The 21726-nt window shown below is 46.9% G+C and overlaps 1 protein-coding gene across 1 annotated transcript; it reads left to right on the top strand.

Moving 5' to 3' along the window:
• Positions 1-925: 925 nt before the first annotated feature.
• LOC125719015 (endonuclease/exonuclease/phosphatase family domain-containing protein 1-like) lies at positions 926-19856 on the top strand. Its single transcript, XM_048993421.1, is given in 9 exon segments — positions 926-1960; positions 1963-2049; positions 2052-2200; positions 11218-11269; positions 16701-16811; positions 17785-17919; positions 18083-18215; positions 18383-18577; positions 18906-19856. Coding segments are annotated over 9 exon segments (1671 nt in total). The 5' UTR covers positions 926-1348; the 3' UTR covers positions 19103-19856.
• Positions 19857-21726: the final 1870 nt, after the last annotated feature.

Raw genomic sequence — 21726 nt, 5'->3', positions numbered from 1 at the left:
TAATAAGCAGGGAGATTAAGGGCACGGAAAAAATCCCCCCACGGCAAGTCGGTCTCCATTGATATGTGAAATCCTCCAGAAATCCGTATTATACCGCAATCAGCGCTGCTTATCACTCATAAATTACCCTCAAGTAATAATAATGGAACCAAGAGGAGCTGATTCGGTGGTTTGCGTAAAGATTAAAAGAGTTTCAATGTTTTGTTTCTGTTTGAAGTGTGTGTGTGTGTGTGTGTGTGTGTGTGGGGGGGGTTCTAGCTATTGTAATGATCAGGGGTTAAGTCAAGTTTAAATGGGGTTTGACTTTTTTTCTCCAAGGAAGATTGGGATCGGGGCTTAAAATACTCGGGGTCTATAACTCCGAGTGATCGGACTTAACGACGTCCATGGTTCACAGTAATCTATACTAAATATTTTACTGCTACTATTCTTTATCACGTGCTTTTAACAACAGCTTCTAAAGTGAACAAACAGCTCAAGTTTAAAACTGAGACATTCCTGGGACGAACCTCTGCAGGGTCTACATGCCATTAAATGTAATATACAGGACTAGCGGGTATTGAAGACGGATGGCCGGTCGTGACACATTCTGGTCACAAAGTCCGGTTCATTCATACATGCAACAACGCCGAACACCTATCCCCGGTTCCAAGGACCGTGGCTGGGGGTAGATTTTAATTTTAGGATTGTCTGATCAGGGGACAATTTAATCAAAGCACTTAGTTATGATTTATCCCCCTTATTACTGGCTGCTTTCACATAGACGTGGTTTCATTGCCACATTTACGTTCACAAATGGAAATAAGATGTTCTGCAAATAATGTTATAAGTAGTTGAATTATGTGGCGCTTTGATACGGTTCCGGTGACATTTAGCGCAAATCCTCCCTGACGAACGTGATTAAGCAGCCTGGCCGAAGCCGCGCCCCCGCCCGCCTGTATAGGGAGAGAGCCTGACGTTTCCAGGCGGAACCGCGCACAGCCGCCAGTCTCGGCTGGGGGGGGAAAGGTGACAGCGACACCGGCGCCCCTGCCTTCAACTTCACAAGCGGACTTATGCAGGAAGGCAGGAAAGGCGAAGCCCCGAAGGATTACAGCGATTACACTCCCGAGGAATAAGGGATTTTACTCCTGGAAAGTGGCGTGACTGCCACTGTTTCTGGACTGCGACCCAGAAATAGACTGGATCGACTGATATACTTGTTTGCACATTTATAATGCGGTCACGCTGATGTCGTGTCCTGACTGCTGGCTTACTTACCATACTGAATGTGCACCGACTGGTTCTTCTTTGGTCCCTCTGCAGTCATCAGAGTTTCGTGTGCATGTGATCTGTAGTTACTGGAGAGATGGGGGGGATTCTGGGCTGCCACCGCTCGCTCCCCAAGGACCCGATGGATTTCTGTCAAAACAAGCGCAAGTTCAGCGCTGCGTGCAACTTCAGCCACATCTCGGTGAACCAGGAGCGGCTGAACATCAACACGGCGACAGAGGAGGAGCTGATGACCCTTCCCGGGGTGAACCGTATGGTGGCGCGGAACATCGTGGAGTACCGGGAGTGCATCGACGGCTTCAAGAAAGTGGAGGATCTGGCGCTGGTGAGCGGGGTCGGCGCGACCAAGCTGGAGGTGATTAAGCTGGAGATATGTGTCAGCAATAGACGGGTTCGTCGCAGCACTCGCCCCTCATCCCTGCGCAAAGACCACCGATCACCCGGTCAGTACCGGCATCAACATTATACTGCCACGCCGGCGCAACTCATGAGCATTCGTGGCATCACCGAGAAGACGGCCAAGAACATCATAGTCTATCGCAACGTCCACGGACCATTCAAAAGTGTCGACGATCTGGTCAAAGTCGACCAAATGAATTCATCCTTGCTGGACAGGATCAGGTTCCAGGTTTTCGTGGACCGATCCCGAACCCAATCTACCCAACACCAACGGGGGACTGACCGAACGCCAGCAAATCGCACTCGAGTCCGACGTCGGTGAGCCTTCAAAGCGAGGACCTCGAGCTCCCCCCGGGAGGACCTCCGCAGATCGTGGCGGGTGCGGCCCGCCGTGGAGCCCTGCTCCGGCCCTGCGTGACGGCAAAGCCGTGGTGCGGGTGGCCACGTGGAACCTGCAATGCTGCTCGAACGAGAAAGCCAATAATCCCGGAGTTAAGGAGGTCGTGTGCATGACACTCCTGGAAAACGAGTGAGTTCTTACATATATAAGTAAAACTATATATTGTTCTAGACTTATCCATACACTGTAAAGTGCATTCTTTCTACACGCAAAAGGTCTGACCATGATTTCCAGAACAGAGTAGGAAGATTTTTTTTAATGTTTATCGATAAAAGATATTCAAATGTGTAACCGAATATTGAATATAAAATCCTTGCATTAAACTGTAAAATGCAAAGGACCTAGCATGTTTGTTGAGGACACGCAGAAAAACAGCACATTACGGTACATGAGAACCTTATCTTCTGTCATATGACCGGTCAGGTAATGTATCTTCTCCATTCTGCGCTTCCCAGCCATTGCTGTGGTGAAAGAGAAAATTCCCCAGACTAATAGAGGTGATCATTTCTCAGGTGAAATCATCTGGGAGCTGCAGCAGGTGTAGGACTCGCCTGATGCAGACACCAATGAAATCGAGAAATAAAGACAATTTTAATGCTCGAGAAGATCACCAAGATAAAACCATGCTTAGCCTGTATACACTGTGAAAAAAAGAGTACCACTTTGTACCTTTGCTTGTCAGTGGGGCTGTACACTCAAGGATCTGCCAATTGCACTATTAGCTGTAGGTACTTGTACCTTTTAAGACACAGAAATAGACTATGAGGAACATTTTTGTGCCGGGGGGGACATAATATTGCTTGTATCTTGGGGATGCTCCTCAATTTTTGTGTTGAATTAGACTTAAAAGCCACATTACCAGCCAGGGTACAGATAGACTCTTGAGGGTACAGCACCAGTGACCAGCAAAGGTACAAATTTTACCCATTTTTCTGTGTGTGTAGGGTACATTTGGCAGACCCTATGCCAGTGACACACAAAGGTACAAATTGGTTCTCTTTTTCTGACAGTCTGCTAAATCCCTCAACACATTAACGAACACTTCTGAATAATGAAGAAGGTCATTATTGTGACTATTTTAGGGATCTGCGTGTCAATAGTCGTAATGGTTGTTAGGTTACTGTACCACGTGCCGGTGTTTTACTGGGTCTCACAGGCGCCTTGTGACACAGCTGTCTGTGTGTCTGTTGGCCCCGCCCAGGACTGCGCTGTGCACAGCCTGCCCGACCCACCTGTGTAAGCGGCCCGCAGTGCTTATTGACTTACAAGGTGTTCTCCGTCTCTCAGACTGAAGGAGCGTTGTCCTGAAACCTGAACTCCTTCTTTTAGAATGTTACTCAGAAAGCACTGAAGTGGTGTGAATGAAAGTGCTCCCTTTATCTTGCGACAATCTTTCTTTACTCAAACAGACACCCTTCTGTGATGACAGTGAGATCTTTACATGTATCAGTGTTTGAGGGCAGCAGCAACTCAGGACCTCAGTGTTTCCACAATCACACTCATCTTTCCCCTTTAATCATGCTTACATTTAGCCATGATAAAAATCAAGATCTGTATGTTTAGTTTTTTTATCTCCCTGCTGGGCTCTTCAGTGATCAGAAATTCGCTTGTGGTTCTGCCGCCCTACCTCTAGGGTCCTGGCGAGGGGACTCACAGGTACGAAAGGTCACCTAGCGTGCTTAGGATCATCTTGGCGAAGAGCTATTTCAGTTACACGGAAATGTCCGCCTCCGATCAGGAACAGGGTGAATGGGGTCATTCAGAAAGTGGCGTGGGTGGCTCCTGTTTTCACTGTGCGAGAACAATAGCATCACACGTGCAAAGATTTTTAGCAGCTGGTTGTGTGAAGCATTTGATTTCTGCATGATTTGTACTAGAACTATTACTAACTATCCATTCATTCGGTGTATCTCTGGTCACTATGTCAATTATTGTTGTGGCCGCATCTCTGGTTGTTGCTGAATGGGCTTCTAGGTCAATTCCAAAATCTACAGCACTCACTCTGCCAAGAAAGGTAGCTGCGAGAGATTGATTTCTTTTTAAGAGCTTGTGAAATCGAGGTAATCGGCATTTTTGCTCAGCCTGGCATTGGCCCATGGGGTAAACGCTTACGTCCTGTGGGCCGAGCTGTGATCTCCTTTTCGGCACGACGCAGTTGCCTGTTTTTTACCAGGCAGGTATTTAATGTGTCATCGCGTCATTCCTGCTTATAAAATGGGCAACACTGATGATTAAAGCAGCCATCTCCAAACTTATTAACAGTGTGAGCTACTTATGCACAGAATATAGTCTGGGAGCTGTTGGTTCACAGTAATTATCGACAACTCAGGATGGCAATATTTTGTCAACCAGCTGGGGGAAATTTAGAAATTTCAGAAATTTAGGTGGCTGGGGAAGGGAGAGCGATTCTTACCAGACCCCTGAAGGGGGAGCGATACTTACCAGACCCCTGAAGGGGGAGCGATACTTACCAGACCCTGAAGGGGGAGCGATACTTACCAGACCCCTGAAGGGGGAGCGATACTTACCAGACCCCTGAAGGGGGAGCCCTCTGTAGGTTTGTCATGATCGATTTGGAATGTTTGAAAGTCGACTGATCGGTTGTGATCAATGTGGGACCAGGACATCTGATTGGTTGGTCCTGCCTCCTCTAGTTGCTTGGACCCAAGTCCTCTACAGTCTGATTGATCATCTCTCTGAACCAATAATTTTTTTGTCCTGCCCTCAAAACATTTTTATTTAAGTGCAACTCCCACAAGCGTGATCCACTGGTTGATGACCAGTGATTTACATCATGGGGACGCCAACGTCACCAGACTGCAACCCGGGACTTTTGTTTTCAGTAACAGCTGCAAATTATTTAATGAACATCTGATTGAAATACAGGAACACCATGTATATGGGCCTGCACACCTTGCTCAGGTTTTTGAGATTGTCACGCCGTTTTCACTTCTCCTTCTAATACTTGTTCCTTCTTGTACACCCGGCCCAATCCTGTGTGTGTCTCTGCTGTCTCTGAGCTGCTTTGGAATGCTTGGAAGCGGATTGCCTTTGCTGGTTTAATTTTGTTTCATGCATCTTCTCTGTTTTCTGTTACCTTCCTTCCAGTGCGGACATGCAGGGGCATTGTTACAGAACTGTACCCAGAGTAGGTAAATGTAGGAACTGGATTATTTAGCTGAATATCTTGGGATTTTAACATAACCTGCTGGCTTAGTTATCGTGACTTTCTCGAATGATTCAGTGCTGAGGTATTGATTTTTTCCCAAAGGACTTCAGCCTTTATTTGATCTGCCAGCTTAGCAGAATGAATGGTACAGTGAACCACCGTAAAGCTGCCATTCCATTTAATCATTAATCCCTTTAATCACCTCCACCCATATGGCTCTGGGGTTTTTCTAATGATCGTTCCGATGCCTCAGGAAGGGTCTGGCGCAAACTGCGGTCTTCCGGCACTTTCATCAACAGATAAATGCAGCGAACATTGACCAGCATCTGCGTCAGGGCATCAAAGCCGCGCTGGTCTGTCGGTGCTGAAAATCATGCTTCTCTCTGGCCTGACATGTCAGCAAGTTCTTGTGGTCTGACAGGAAGGGCCTGTAGTAGGATTACCATAACAGTAAGTATAAATACCACCGGGAGCTGCTGGGTAGTAATTATATGAGTTTTAATTTAGATCTCCCAGAAGCGCTTTAGGTGCCCCCCCCCAAATCATTCCCAAATCTGCAGTGTTGGGGAAGTCACTCACAAATGTGATCCATTGCTGATAGAGGAGGAAAATTCAGGCCCAGAAAGTATAAATCCAGACCAAGGTTTTGTTTCAACCAACCAACTGAGTCCTCTGTGAATGAGATTCTTTATACTCAGCTGGTTGGCTGAAACAAAACCTTGGTTTTGTGAGTGACTTCCCCAACACTGCAGGTCTTGTGTGTGTAGCTATGTGAAGTGGACTTTTTAAAACAATTTATTTCGCGGCTTGGGGTGACTGTTTTGAATAGCATTAATAAAAATAAGTTTGAATTGAATTTGATCCAAAGCAACATACTTCGGAGAAAGGAGGTCACATGAATTCCTGGGCCAACTGGGGGTTTACGGTTTTGCTGAAGGGCGCGGCAGTGAATTTCCTCCGCCAGCCTCGGCACCTATACATGGGCACGGCGTCTGAACGTGCCCCACGCCGCCCCGCTGCCTCCCACCCCCGGACGAGTCTGACTTGCTCGTCTGCTCAGTATGAGAGCATCCAGTCCCAGGTCACCCTCCTCAGATCTTCTCTGAGCCACAGGCCTCAGGTCAACAAGCCTGTTTGCTGCTATGAGAGGCAAGATAGCTCACATAGTTTAATGATGCAGCCCTCTGCAGGGAGCCGGAGAAGATGAAACAGGTGGACTGTGTAATTGCCAGGGAGTGCCGATCTTTGTAATGGGGCTGCGGTGTTTTGGTGGTGGGGGGGGGGGGGGGGGGGGCGGCTGGACAGACTGCAAAACAAAGAGTAAAAATGGGTTAAAAAAAACAAGTGCTGGAATGATAAAGTGTGGGTCAGGTATCCGACCTTTGTAATCAAACAGCTGCCACTTTAGTCAGCTGAACTGTTATCAGATGGTTTCCTTTACAGCCCTTGTTTACCAGACTCCAGGATCGCGTCTGTCCTGTGATGACGAAATGGGGGGACCTTTCTCCTTCGCTGTGTCAGGAAATTCAGGTCCCTCTTTTGTCAAAAACAAGGCTGTAAACATGACTCCCCTGTCAGGTATAATCGGTCTTTGACCTTTGATGTTTGCTGAGTTTCCCCCATTACTTTAAAATCTCATCACAAAGTGACGGCACATTTAATGAACGGCGAGCTGCCCGTAAACCTGCATCTCCATGAAGGTCGGCTCTCTCCCTCAGCTTGCCACTTGTCAGCCTCTCTGGTGACATCTTTCCGGGGGAGGGTATCAGGTGTAGGTTGGTCCGAATATGGAGGATGCTGTCTAGACTGGAATAGAACAGTATAGGTTTTTTTAACAGGGCACTTTTGCTCTAAATAGAATCCTGATGGAATGATATGTCTCCCCAAACTGCCGCACCAATTGAGCAGTACTGGTCACACAAACACACACACACACACACACACACACATTTGTATTCATATCTTGTTGCGGACTCTCCATTCATGTCTATGGCCATAACCCCAATCCCAGCAATGACACCCTTACCCCCACCCAGCCCTATCTTCAACCAGTCATTAACAAAATACAGGACATTTTTAGATTTTTGATTGCAGTCATAGATGTTTTATAAAATTGAGTTTCCCTTTTGGGGACTGAAAAATGTCCCCATAAAGTGAAAATAAGAGGTTTTTATCACACTGTGGGGGCATGTGGGCCTCACAATGTAATATATATAACCCCCCCCCCCCCCACACACACACACACACACACACACACACACACACACACACAACATCTCGGCGCCTCCAGCCCAGGCTTGCTCAGCCACTTGGAGATGTGGTCAAATGCAGTCATGTGGAAAATCCATTGAAGCAGCACATTAGAGTTGGAGGTGAAGGTTCCCATCAGCCGGCGCTGCTCTCTCAGGTTTCCTAGCGATGATGCCGCTGCCTGCCTCCCGGGTCTTGGTTCCTGCTTTAGTGTCTCTGTTCTGTTTGTATTCCTTGACTTTTGGTTGGTCAGTGGATGTTAACAGAGTTTAAAAGAAACAGTAAGTGGAGCAGGTAGACACTCCTTGGTCTGTTTTTGCGCAGAAAGTTAATTCAAGTGGTGCAATGACAGGAAGTATCCAGCTAATGATTACTGTATGTAAGATATTTCGAGATGGGGTTAGTGCCTGGTATCCCACTTAATTTACTAGGAATAAGGCCTGTTTCACAAAGATCTCAAGCAACAGGTACCCTGTGTCCTGAGCTTTCAATTCGGCAAGAAGTCAGCTGAAACGTGATGCTCATGACTGGAGTCTAGAGTTCATATATCTGTATCGTCATGTGTCTGTTTATGGAATTTGAAACCACAATAATAAGTATTTTCCACATGACCTCTGTCTGAAGTAAGGGTTTACCAGAGTTTAACTGTTTCAGTAATTTATGATTACACATGCGCAGGCCGGCCCGCTGCGTGTTCATCGAATTGGATGCTGTTAAGGATCTATGCACCTGGGCAGTATTGTTCTGGCTGAAAGTGCAGACGCTGCCCAGGCTGTGGTGGTTCGTGTTACGGTGCTTTGAAATATTTTTGACTTTCGGTACATTATTCAGTAAATTGCTTTTGCCCAACTGTAGGTTAATGTAAGTGTAGACTAGGCTATGATGTTTGATAGGTGAGGTGTGCTGTATTTGTCCGATCCTCCTGTGTGCCACACCCCCCCCCCCTCGTTAACCTTGCGTGGAATCCACGTGTCATCAGCTGTTTCAAGTTGTTTTTCATTAGTTCTGTGTATTTAAGTCCACGCCACAGTTTGCTCCCAAGTTCTGTCATTGTGTTGCACTGTTCCGACGCTGTTTCCCCATTAAATCACTTTTTTCCACTTTTTGTCCTTTGCCTGCTTCCCCGGTTCGAGCTCGCCAGCATATAACCGTATTAAAATGCATTTTTGCCTTATGATATTTTCGACTTACGGTCGGTTTCTCGGGACGTAGCCCCATTGTAACCTAGAGAGAGGCTGTATTTGACGCCCTTAAATGACTTTCCAGAGATGGTAGGACTGAGGATTATTTGAGGGTTTTTTTGGATTAGAAAATATGTACTCCGTCTTGCTAGTTTTCCACTGAGCAGCTTAAGGCATTGAAGGTTTGCTTTGTTATGTTATATTTCCTGATTTACAGTGAGGAATATGTACAGGCCTGTTACAGGTACAAGATACTAGTTGCTAATATAGATACCGTTCAATTTGTTCTTTTTTGAAATCGAGTAGGACATGTGTCTGAGATAGATAACCCCCCCAAGCAAGACATCTGGACATGCAGCTGGAAAATGGATGAATGGATCTTTGGAGAATCTTGTGTAATAAGTATCAGTGGCATTGTCACTCTAAATGGAATTAATGGGGATTCCATGTACATCAAATCCCACAGAATGACTGGCCCAGTGCCACTTGCAGAACAAGCTGGGTGGAATGGAGTCAACAGGATGGAGTTTTGGAGGGTGGCTTTGTGTTTCCCTAAGCCGGCTACCATCCTGCCCTTCCAGACGTCAACAGGTGAATCCCAATGCATGTTGAATGTAGGTGAGGGTGTAGGGTGCTGAGATGTAGATGTTTGCCAGTGTGGTGCAGGTGATCTTTGATTGGGCAGCCAGGGTTTGAAAAACTGATCTCAGCTCGCTTGAATTTATGACCTACTGTAACCTCTACTCTCTTGGCCAGCTGGCCTGCATTTGGGGCGGAACCCGGTTCTGAATAATTTGGACTGTTTGCCAGCCTGTGTCTTCAGACTCGGGGTGGAGGATTGGGAAATGCGGAGCTGAGTACGTCTTCGGCGGTACAGCTCGACGAGAAGCTAAGAAGTAAATTATGACCCATGATAAGTAACCTTTAGCTCCTTAAGACAGTTTGCATCAATGGAAATTCGACAGTGAATAATGCAGCTGTAGGCTTAGTAAGTCAGAAAGCCACCACCAAGGCAGCACATGACATTCTTACATCAAAACTACTCCATGTAGCAACAGCCTTAAATAGCTTGTTCACGAATATCACATTGTGCTAATACTTAAATGCGGCTTTTTTTCAAACTTGAATCAGATTAACTTTAAATAGTTTAAATAGAAACGAAACTCATAAATAGCTGCTTGTCCACGTTAGACTGACCCAGTAATTAATAGAAATTCCATTCAGTGCTTGAACTGCTGTGGTGAATTTGACGTTAGACGGCAGATCCAGGACGGCTTAGGCACTGGCGAAGTACGAAGTCAGTCGGAGTCACCAGCGTCCTGCTTGGATGTGGTCCAGTCCAAGCCTGCACCTTACCTCAGGAACTCCCCTCCCCCCAGAGTCACGATAGCTTCCTAGTGGAAGTGCGACTCATTCCCAGGGGGAAGCAGTCAGTGTTTACTCCTCCCGGGAAAGGGGCCAGTGGTTTTCCTGAAATGACAGAGGAAAGCTCATGATCACAAACAATACCACACCAAGAGTAAGGAGATCATCCATCTTATGCATGAGTTTGTAGCGTGAGATCAAACTAATATCACGTGCTAGCGCCACGGGGAATCCGCTCCCTGCTACCTGCCTGAAATCTCGGTGATACTCGGGGTGGTTTCTCCCACCTATCAGAAAACAAAGGGGTAAGTAGCACAACTCAAATGCTGCACTACATAAGGGTCTGTAGAGTTCTATGGAACATTCCGCATGGTCCTCCTTTAACGGGTTGATATTGTGTAAAAGAACTCATTCATTTCTGACTCCATGGGCTGCTCTGATTTCTTCCTTCCTACATCCGCTGTCCTGTGAGCGATACTTCCTCAGATTGCATTGCAGCCACCCTCCAGCCTGTTCTGGAGAAGAAGAGGATAATAACACTGATGGAAATGTGGTTCTTGCAGTGTGTATTGTTGGTAGACAGAAATGATACAAACGATTCAAGATAAGACTGGCCTGTATTTACTTTCTTAGCTATTTTGCCCCAATCCATCCTTCTGCTTTTCTATAATCCCAAAGTATCTTTGCAAATCCCTAAGGCCTAGATATGTTAGCGGGAGTGAGCTTTACCATGTGGACTGATGAATAATACCCCTGATGAGTCACATCTCTAAATTGGATATTCCCCAGTATTCCTATTTGATTTCTCATAATGACAAGTTTGTATGTCCTGTTCATATTTCACACCAAATGCTGTTTTTGTCACAACGCACAGTTGAACATTAGCCACGCAAATAAATAAGAGACACCATTGCCATGGCAACATGGACGTCTCAGTAGGATCTTCGGTGCGGTTCTGAGAGTGGCCCAGGGTGTCCGACAATGTGATGTGTTCCTCTTCAGGGTTCTGAATGCTTTACCAGGACTCTGTCGGTAGCTGGCACTGTGGTCGCCTTTGCAGTTCCACACCAGCGGTCCCCCCTCTCCTCTGCTGAAGATGATGAAAGCCAACATTTCGACATGCTCAGTGAATGATGCTCACTACTCCTTCTAACTGTCAATCTCTCCTCCACTCTCTACAGCATCAAGTTGCTAGCGGTTCAAGACCTGGCAGATCGAGACTCCCTCGAGAAGGTACGACACGCTGTGTGTGCATATGTATACATGTGGAGGCTTCCTGTGTTGCAGGACAATGTTCCTCAACCTGGTTCTTGGGGACCACGTGGACCGGAGAAAAACACGGTCTGGTGGGGAGCTGGGAGGAACCAAAAACACGGTCTGGTGGGGAGGTGGGAGGAACCAAAAACATGGACTGTCCGAGGACGTGTTTGAGAAACACTGCTGTATAAAATGTCAAATACATTTCCATGACATTTGCATTTAGCTGATGCTGTTGTCCGAAGCGGGGGCGGCATGGTGGTGCAGTGGTTAGGGTGAGGGGGGCGGCATGGTGGTGCAGTGGTTAGGGTGAGGGGGGCGGCATGGTGGTGCAGTGGTTAGGGTGAGGGGGCGGCATGGTGGTGCAGTGGTTAGGGTGAGGGGGGCGGCATGGTGGTGCAGTGGTTAGGGTGAGGGGGCGGCATGGTGGTGCAGTGGTTAGGGTGAGGGGGGCGGCATGGTGGTGCAGTGGTTAGGGTGAGGGGGGCGGCATGGTGGTGCAGTGGTTAGGGTGAGGGGGGCGGCATGGTGGTGCAGTGGTTAGGGTGAGGGGGCGGCATGGTGGTGCAGTGGTTAGGGTGAGGGGGGCGGCATGGTGGTGCAGTGGTTAGGGTGAGGGGGCGGCATGGTGGTGCAGTGGTTAGCACTGTTGCCTCACACCTCTGGGACCCGGGTTCGAGTCTCCGCCTGGATCACATGTGTGTGGAGTTTGCATGTTCTCCCCGTGTCGTCGTGGGGTTTCCTCTAGGTACTCCGGTTTCCCCCCACAGTCCAAAGACATGCTGAGGCTAACTGGACTTGCTAAATTGCCTGTAGGAGTGCATGTGTGAGTGAATGGTGTGTGAGTGTGCCCTGCGATGGGCTGGCCCCCCATCCTGGGTTGTTCCCTGCCTCGTGCCCCTTGCTTCCGGGATAGGCTCCGGACCCCCCGCGACCCAGTAGGATAAGCGGTTTGGAAAATGGATGGATGGATGGATGGATATTGTCCGAAGCAACATACAAATAAGACAGCTGGTACATTACAAGTATACAGTTGTCAAGAGGCCAATTAGGCATGAGTGCAGCTAGACTGAGATTCCAGCGAATGACTTAACAGGTTAGTGTTGGGGTCGGCGCTGCAGGAAATGTTACAAGAACGTTGCAAGAAGCAAATGAGAGGTACTCAGATCATATGTATAGACAATTGCAAAAATATCTAGTATCCAAGATACACAATACACTAGGGATAAGGGTTAGCATTATGGCAGAGTTGGTCTGTGGTTGGATGAGCTGTCAAATACTACTTCTGTTCTGGTTCATGACTGGGTCCAATCTGGTTCTGGACTGGTTCAGTGTATGCAGTCTGAATATCAGACCTGACAGCCTTTCTCCTGAACTAAATAATGTGGCCAGACTGCCTCTTTTTCTCTGTACTTCCTGCAGCTCTTCAAGCCTAAATGTTCTTGAGATGATTGAGCTTGACCCCTGTAACCTTCCTCTCAGTGCATATTCCCGCTAATGAGGCTGTTGTGATCTGGACATGTTGGGTCACTGATGAGGAACGCCCTGAGGTTTGTTCTCCTGGTCTTGTCCCAGCATATGGCTCCGTCATGGACACTGATCTGGATGGAGATAGCTGAGGGTTATGCTGAGGGTTACGCTCACACCCAGGCTGAGCTTGGAATTGCTTGACATGTACTCCTGACCCCGCAGGTTGACCAGATGGCCAGAGGCTCTCCTCTACACACTTGTTATCTTATACCTTTGTGATCCACTTCAGTACTGGTGGTTCATCTGAGTTCTCTACCCAGCCCTTACCATCCCTCTCTCTGTATCCCTCTGTCTGTTCCTCTCTTTATGCTTATGCAACATCTCAACATTTTCATTCAGATTTGCATTCATTTTCTCATCGAGATCTTGCACTGATGATAGGTGAGTTCTCCAGCACATCTCAAAGACGTCCATTAGGGCCAGTTCATGCTCCCCGAGCCAGTCTTTAACAACTGGGGCTCGATGAATCTTGCCATTGTCGTCCTCGATGGTGCCCATGCCGTTAGTAAAGAACAAAACTCCATGAATGGGATAAGCCGGCCATTCGAGTAGATTCAGGTTCTCAGCTGACTGCACTTTATTGCTCCATAACGCTGTTGAGCTGTAATAATGACTTAATAAGTGGCTCTTAAGTACTTGCTGATTTAAAATTCAAACAATGACTTTTTGCTTGAGCAGGCAGTGTATGACCACCACTCTCACTGTATCTATCTCTCCCTCTTCCTCCAACCTGCTGCTCCATTCATCTTCATGTATCTCTCCCCACTACTAAGAGATGTTATGCTGGCAGCACTGATGGTCTCTGTAACTCGCACCAGTGGGACCAAGAAACTGGCAAATGTTTCTGCAGGTCAACGGAAATATTTAGCAGGCCTCACTGGGCTTTTATACTGGTGGAATTTTAACTTGGGGGGGGGGGGGCATGGGGAATCCTTTCCTGTGTGCTGAGCCCCCCCTCACGCATTATCAGCTCCCTTTGCATTCCTTACGTCTGACTAATCGTTCCACACAGAGATTCGTAAAGGTGATCACCCTGGGGAGCACTGGAATTCTGAGACTGTCCAATCAGGACACTTTCACTGGAAAGCAGAAGAGGAGGCAGATGTAAACAGTGGTTTTTCACTGGAAACCGCAGCAGACAATCTGTGTGACGACAGGCTGGCATTCTCTGGAACAGCCACCTTGTTTATTGCAAAGTTCCATGTCCTGTAAAGTGTCCGCTGCAGTTATTAATACAGTGCATTATTATTATTTATACAGCGTATATTTAAGTGCATGTTGTATTCTGCCCTGTTGCTAACTGAGAGGCACTTGGGCTGTTTACAGAAAGCTGGTGCGTATGATTGTATACAGAGTGGATGCTAAGGTTAGCACTGATAGCCCACAGCAGTGAGACGGGAGACAGATGTAGCAGATAGTCACATGGACTTAGCTGGCTTCGGTTTGCTGCCTGAGCTGCTGCTTGGGGTGGATTTACGGCCTTCTGAGTCAGAGCTTTGGATACGTCCTGGTTTAGTTAAGGAATCATAGGAGTCCGGCCACGATTCTATGACTCATAGAGCTGCCCCATCTGCAAAGCGTTTTCTATAATCCTTCACCCCCCGTCTTTACTCTTTAAGCATCACATCTCTCTGCTTGCAAAGACAGCTAAGAACCAGCGATAGAAACTAGGCCCTGCTCTATGCCCGCCCCAGCCCACCCCCTCAGCTAAGCACCCTCTCATCCATGAGCCCTCGTCAGTTCATGAGAATTGTACAACATTCATTTCATCACGCTCCGTTTTCATTTTGAGAACTCAGACCTGCGTTTTTTGTGTTCGTGTTTGGTTGCTGCTGCTAAGGTCCACAGAGAGTCATGTGACCTAACAGTTTCTGTGGGTGTGGCCTAGGTTAGCAAGCAAATCGTGTTGACAGAGGCCTGGATTGACAGCCATTAAACTTTTAAAGCTTCCTCTTCATTTGCTTTTCATTTTATTTCTTTCATTTAAATCACTCGCTAATTTCAATTTTGGGACACTGAGGAGAGAATGGGGCGATCCGTCCCGTTCACATCGGCAAATCTGTGTTTCTCTTGAGTAATCAGTGAGTAATTGGAGGAAAGGCCCTCACTTTCCTCTTTCCGCCCCTCGGCTGCTGAACAGACGCCTTCTCGATGGGGAAAAATTCCACTCCTTCTAAGGACTGGTCTCCTTCCTCCAGCGGGGACCGGGCTGTGCGTAACACTATTTTTTTGTAAAATATTTCTCACAGTAATGATTATTTTCAGTTAAGCTGAAGTAGTGGAATATTCAGTAAGGGAACGGCGTGTGAAGATTTCTAAACATCTTGTAGTCGTGCAGCTCCACAAAATGGTCCTGTGAAGTGATGCTTCAGTTGCAGGTGCTTGGGAATTCTCCTCATTGAATATCCCATCATGCTCTCCTTCCAGACAGGCACAGTTGAGAATGAATCTTCGGGTCTGTCCATTTTCTGGCATCCCTGAAGTATTCCGTTCTCTTAAGGGCCTTGCTGAAGGGCCGGACAGACATGTGACTATGCTGCCGAGGGCTCAGACCAGCGGCAGACACCTCCCACGCTGAGCCAAACGCTGCCCGGGACTCATCAGGGGAAAAGGCTTCTGAAAGTCATTAGCTGTCATTGTTGACACACCACAGCACAACAACAAAATGCATCTTCTGCATGTGACCCATGTGTGATATTGTGACATAACAGGAAGCAGCTAATTCAGCACCTGGGGCGCCGTGCTTGGGGGCTGTATTCTGCTCTGGGTATCTCAGTATTACTTTGTTGGTCAGGGATTCGATCCAGCAGCCTTTTGATTCCAAGTGCGCTTCCCTGACCGTTATTATTATCTCTGTCATAGTGCGACAGCCCACATAAATGTCTTCTGGTTCTTGGAGTAACAGTGTAACCCACCAATTGCTAGGTGACCGTACCTGACCTTGCATTCCCATCTGGCCAGCCCTCACGAAGCTGGTCCTCTCCCAAAGCTCGGGTTCATCCCACAGGTGATGTAACAGGTGTTGTAGTGAGTGTCAGCTGATGCTCAGGGTTACAGAAGTTCCACCACAGCACAGCACCTCCATGTGTTAATGTGCATGACGTGTACCTTGACATTTCGCAGGGACTTCTGACCTTCTTGTCTTTCCTGTCCTTGAGGGGATTGGACAGATCTCTGTAGCATCATACCTTTCCAGTTTAGTTTGCACTTTTTTGATATTGCTTCTGAGCTATTTGGGTCTGTCACCTTTGGACTGACACCATGTTCTGGCTTTGTGGCTCCCTCTCGCAAACCTTCCAGGACGGGGGGGTTCTGAAAAAGCAGAACAGGAAAAACTGGCTGTAGTAATTTTCAGGTGGGAGGGGCTTTGGAGGGGCCTCCAGTGTGCTACTGTGGGGCAAGGCCTGCAAAAACCCTCTTTCTGGGTTAAGTATAGACCAGGAAGCAAGGTATGTAGGTCAGTCGCCCAGCAGGTCTTCTTGGCTGAACTTGTTGGATATGTTTCTTTGGCACAAATACTGTTGATAGTTTTTATTTGGGCACAACCCTTGTGATGCCATGGACTATTCTAGAAAGATTTGTTTGGGTATGGGAAGGAGGCTTTCAGTTTCATTAGACCTACGGATAATGATCTAAATGTACTTTGGGTGATATTTACAAATGTGCACATGCATGTATTTCACGAGGACACATTTAATTTTATGAAATGGTGACCATTAGTGAAAATACTATCAGGCCAATGTCGACACCCATCCATAGCGGTTCTGTTTACTTTCAGGACATGTAGGTACTGATGGACATGTGCTTGATGCATATAGCATCCATGGCTTGGCAGAGACACTGTTCAGTGACCTGTGAGTTTTTCTGCACGTTGCAGTTCTGTGTTGAGCTGAACCAGGGAACTCTGCCCAGTGTCCAGAAGTGGGGAGGTCCTCGTGGGACATGGAAATGTATCGTTTCTGACAAGCCCACCCGCCAGATCCACAAGGTAGGTGAACCATTGCTCAGATCCACAGTGTACTTTGCCAGTAGGGCAGAGGTCCATTCAGATGCTCTCAACCATGGGGGGTGGGTGGGTTCTAACCCCCCAATAATCAAAACCGGCTAACACCCCCCCTCCAACAGTCATGTGCCCCCCTAAATGGGTGGAGACCTCAACCCCTCAATGTTCAAACCAAAGTTACACCCTTGACCTGGTTCCAATCTCAGAGAAAATAGGATTCTCCTCTGAAATATTCCTGTCTGAGGATGTGATGAGCTAAATGTGATTAACCGTGTTTGATTATATGATCCATTCTCCATCTCCCTTCCCCCAACATCCTTTATAAGAAAAAATGCCAGCAAGATCTCCCAGGCTATGAAGGTTGCTTTGCAGAAGCTCGGTGTGAGATTGGTGCTCTCAGAAATGAGATTAGTCACATATGCGGAAGGACGATGGAAAGGGAAGCGTGGACCTGCCAGGCACTTTGCATACACCAACAAATGCCATCTGCAAATTCCTCTATCACCAGTGTCTGTGAACAAATGAACAGTCCCTGCACTGTCCTTCTTAGATGTGTCTCTGTGCCCTAATATACATTCTCTGTTCTGCTGATTCTGCGTCTGGAAGCATTTCAGCACAAAATATTGCCTCCAACTCTGGGTGATTTAGACCTGATTTCCGGTTCATATTGCACTTAAAACCCATCGCAGTACATTTACACAGTAGCTTATTCCTCCTCCATTGTTACAAACTAGCAGAGAATGAATTAGGGTTAGAGAATATGGGTACAGTTAGGATTAGGGTTAGGGTTCAGGTTAGGGTTAGTGGAGCCAAGGGATGGCTGCCCTCAGCTTCCTGTTTATGGTCCCAGTAGTTTCTAAATCCCACTATTGACCTGTGGAGGCTTCGGTGTTTCCGGTTTCACCCGCCACTGATAATGTGCTCACTGGCGCCCCCTTGCTCCTTCCCCTCTTCCCAGAGGGCGGCGTTTTCTGGTTTCCTTTGGAACAGTGCTGCCGGCATCGAGCTAAAGGACGCGCTCATCCTGGAGAGCCCGAGAGCCAACAGCAACGGGAAGCCTGCCCACCCCCAGCCCTACTTAGCACGCTTCAAAGTATGTTTCTGGTTAAGATCTTGGTTAATCGGGTGCTAAAGCTGTGTGCTTCAATTTGGTGCCACTGGGTTTAAATACTGTGGCACTTTGCCACTCCGTACTGCCCCCAGGAGCTATTCTATGTCCTGCCCTGACACGCGGTTATTTTCGTGTCCACACTCAGATTGGATTGTCCGAGCTCACGGTTATGAATTTCCACCTCGGCCTGGCCCTGCCAGGGGAGCAAAATGGGAAGATCCATGCGGATGACTCCGGGAGTCTTCATGTCACCGATGCTGTTCGGGATACCTTCAGAGGTCAGGTGGACAAATACAGTCACCCCCAAGTCAATGATAGCTTGCACTGCTCAGAACGGCCAGTAGATGGCATAGTGGTGAAGGGGTGGGACATAGAACTGTCAAGTGAGCTTATTTATGGTGATATTATTTAATGGAAAATGTATGCCTTCCTTCTCCCGGGTCAGGGGAGGATTTGCTGCTTGCGCTGGGCGACTTTGGCCAGCCCCCAGACAGCAGGGAACTGGACCCTCTCAGAATGGAGAAGCTGAGCGCGCTGGTACCCCCGACCCAGTTCACAAACATCAGCACACACAACCTGCACGGCTCCCGGTGTGTGGACAACATGTGGGCCACCCACTCCCTCAAGAAGATCTACACAGGTATGGGGATGGTGGCCGTCCGCTGTGCCTGTTTACAAGCCAGACCTTGTGAATAGATCACGACTCTTCCATAACTGAAGAAGATAGACTCACTAAGTGTGATCTACTCTGCTATTTATGTTATTTAAGGTACCTGTGCAGATCTGGGTTCTAGCTCAAAACCCACTGCTTGGTTCATTCCTAACATGTACATGAGCAGGAGTTACACATTTGTCATTGTTTTAGATTGGACAGGTAAGGCAATCATTGAACATTCTGTGTTGTTGGGGAATCTTAGGAGTGTTCATAAGAGGAGACCCTTTGTCTGCATGTCTGCCGCCCCCTACAGGGCACTGCTGGGTGGTGCGGGAGGGCCTGACCAGTCCATGGATCCCAGACAACTGGTCGTGGGGAGGGGTGGCGTCGGACCACTGTCCCGTCGTGGCGGAATTCCACTTGGACTCAGCCGCCAAAGAGCTGCCTGAGAACGGGAACAGCGTGGCAGTAGTGGAGCGAAGCGAGATCACATCCAGACACGAGCGGTGACGTCCTTCTGTCCGCCTGTCCATGCGTCCCCAGGCAGAACTACTGTTACAGGGACGTGGGAGCCAGTAACACTGTGATTCTGTTCCTACTGAAGGTTCTGCAGGCAAGAGAAGCCTTGAATATAGATGAAAGCACAGACACTCTCTTTGTCAAAACGTACTACAAATTACCCAGAACTTTAATATGTAAAATAAAATATATATATAAATATACAAAATGAATATATATATATATAATATACATTGAAATATGGACACTATTGTGCCAAAATCTTTAAAAAGCATTTTGATTAAATTACATTTTAAGATGCACCTTTCTGCAGTGACGATTGTCTTACAAATGTTGGCAAACACTGGAGAATTATCTTCACTGCGTGTGAGGCTCACCTATTTACAGCTGAAGGACTTTTAGCCGGATTTGTGAGTCTGACTCAGCAATGCAGCGCCACCCACAGGTATACAGAGGAAGAACACTGAAGGCCTCTGCTCTGTTGAAGGTTTAACACACTGTACTGTGTCAGAAAAAGGTTACGTCTGTCTTCTATTAGAAAGCTGTACAACGATGGAAACTTGAGCAAAGTGCATGCAAAGTGTTAGAATTCTTTTATTGTAAATTTTTCCAGTCCAAGGCCGGGGGATGCACTGTGTATTTTGATTTTCTTTTCAACAAACTCTGTAATTACTGCAGATCAGATTGTTCCACAGAACTGAAGCTTTTACTGTTGTGTGCTATGGGTCTTAAAAAAAGAAAGAAAAATACTGTGGTTTGTTGTGCTAATTGGACTGAAAACATGTTTTATTGCAGGGGAAGGGCAAAAAAAACAGGAAACATGGCGTGGTCAGAATTTAGTCAGCTGCTCAGCCAGTCAGCCGCTCAGCCAATCAGCCCTCAGCCAGTCAGCCGCTCAGCCAATCAGCCCTCAGCCAGTCAGCCGCTCAGCCAATCAGCCCTCAGCCAGTCAACCGCTCAGCCATGTTCATTTTCAGCTGGGACAGAAGCAGCAACAACTACATGATTAGTTTCCCTCATGGCATCATTTGTTCTTCGCTATATTTAAGCAAATCAACTTAAATGGAATTTTAGGGAAAAACACCCATGAAAAAGACAACTACTCTTATTCATGCTGTGTAACTTAAACTTTTTATGTAACTTCAACTCAGTTTATCCCATAACATTTTTTTCATTTTTGGTAAAGTTTACAATATGAAACTGTGAAAAGAAAGATATTTTACTATTTCTAGGGATAATCCTTTTTTGTATCGGATATGGAAATTGTGTTCCATTTTTGCAAGGGGGATGTGAATGAAATCAAAAGGCATTTTCCTGTAAGGCTGGTGCTGAACAGCTGGTGAGCTTGATCCTTGGGTTGTTGATTAGATATAATACTGAGCGACTCCAGTCGCGTCTTCTGATTGGATGGGCGCTCTGTGCACTGATGCCCCCTGCTCATTGGCCAGGCTCGCGGATGTGGAGTTTTGTTATAGCTGCCGCTAGTGAAGCCCGTTCTGGAATCTTCATTTTGGCCGTCTGTTAAAGACACATATCCTTAGCATTACTGTCTGGATGATTATTTAGATAGGTACTGAATACTACTAGGTTAGCAAAATGTGCATGATTATTATTCCTGATGGCAATAATAATGTTACTAACAGATATTCCTGAGTAAAATATTCAGTTTGTTCCTAAAAAGTGAATAAACCAATTCTTAAAGAACTGCTAAAAGACCAATAACCAGCTATGGTCTTACCTATGCTGCTCATGGCTGCCCGCCAACTCATTTCCACTTCTTTTTGATGCTGGGAAGGGGGTTCTGTAATTTGACAGGTTTGAACCCTCCAGCAAGATCTCAGCCAACGACATGCAGGCTCCAAGCATACGCCAAACAAGTCCGTACGTTTCTGGTGTGAATCTTTCTAACTACCGGACTGATGTCTTGGAGCCCTAAAAGGGTTCTTTGCAGAGCTTAAAGGTGAATCTCAGTCAACAGGAGGTACATGCAGCCCCAGTATCCGGTATCCACGTACATAAGTAACATCCTGTAATGTCCGAGCAGTTATTGCCATAAATGCAAAACAAAGCATCTTGCACACCAAGTAGCCCTGCTTTGGGTTCAGGGTTGTGAATTAAGACCCTTAATGAGGAACTCTTTCATATCTGTTCATGTCGTATCACAGTGAGTCACCTATTTCTCTCATTGTGGATAGAACCTCTAACCTTGGTTTTGTGTTTGGACATTGTTGGTTTATTCTGTAGCTGCAATTGTTCAATTGTCCATAATTGAAGTTGAAGTTCTGTCTGAAATTTGTGTTTTGGTAAAATACAGATGTGTAACTAGACCCTTTCCCGCCCTGGTCTGGCCATGGTGACCAGAAATTGTCCTGCATAAACCCCAAATCCTTCAATATGCAAGGCTGATTAGCATGGTGCTAACAAGACTAGAACTAGACAAAGTCAAGATCAAATTTTATCAAGCGTATGTGTGGCAAAGTTGGCAATTTACCATAAAATTCATCCCAGTATGTCTGGATGCACTCTGACCATGTTTACGTGATATATTTAAAGTTGGTTGTGTGTGCGTAGAAGTAGGGCCATCCAAGAAGGACCAATATGTAGTTTCGTAAAAC

The sequence above is a fragment of the Brienomyrus brachyistius genome, chromosome 23 (assembly GCF_023856365.1).
Source record: "Brienomyrus brachyistius isolate T26 chromosome 23, BBRACH_0.4, whole genome shotgun sequence".
Taxonomy (NCBI): Eukaryota; Metazoa; Chordata; class Actinopteri; order Osteoglossiformes; family Mormyridae; genus Brienomyrus; species Brienomyrus brachyistius.
The sequence above is the reverse complement of the archived record's forward strand: the minus strand, read 5'-3'. Positions and strand labels throughout refer to the sequence as shown.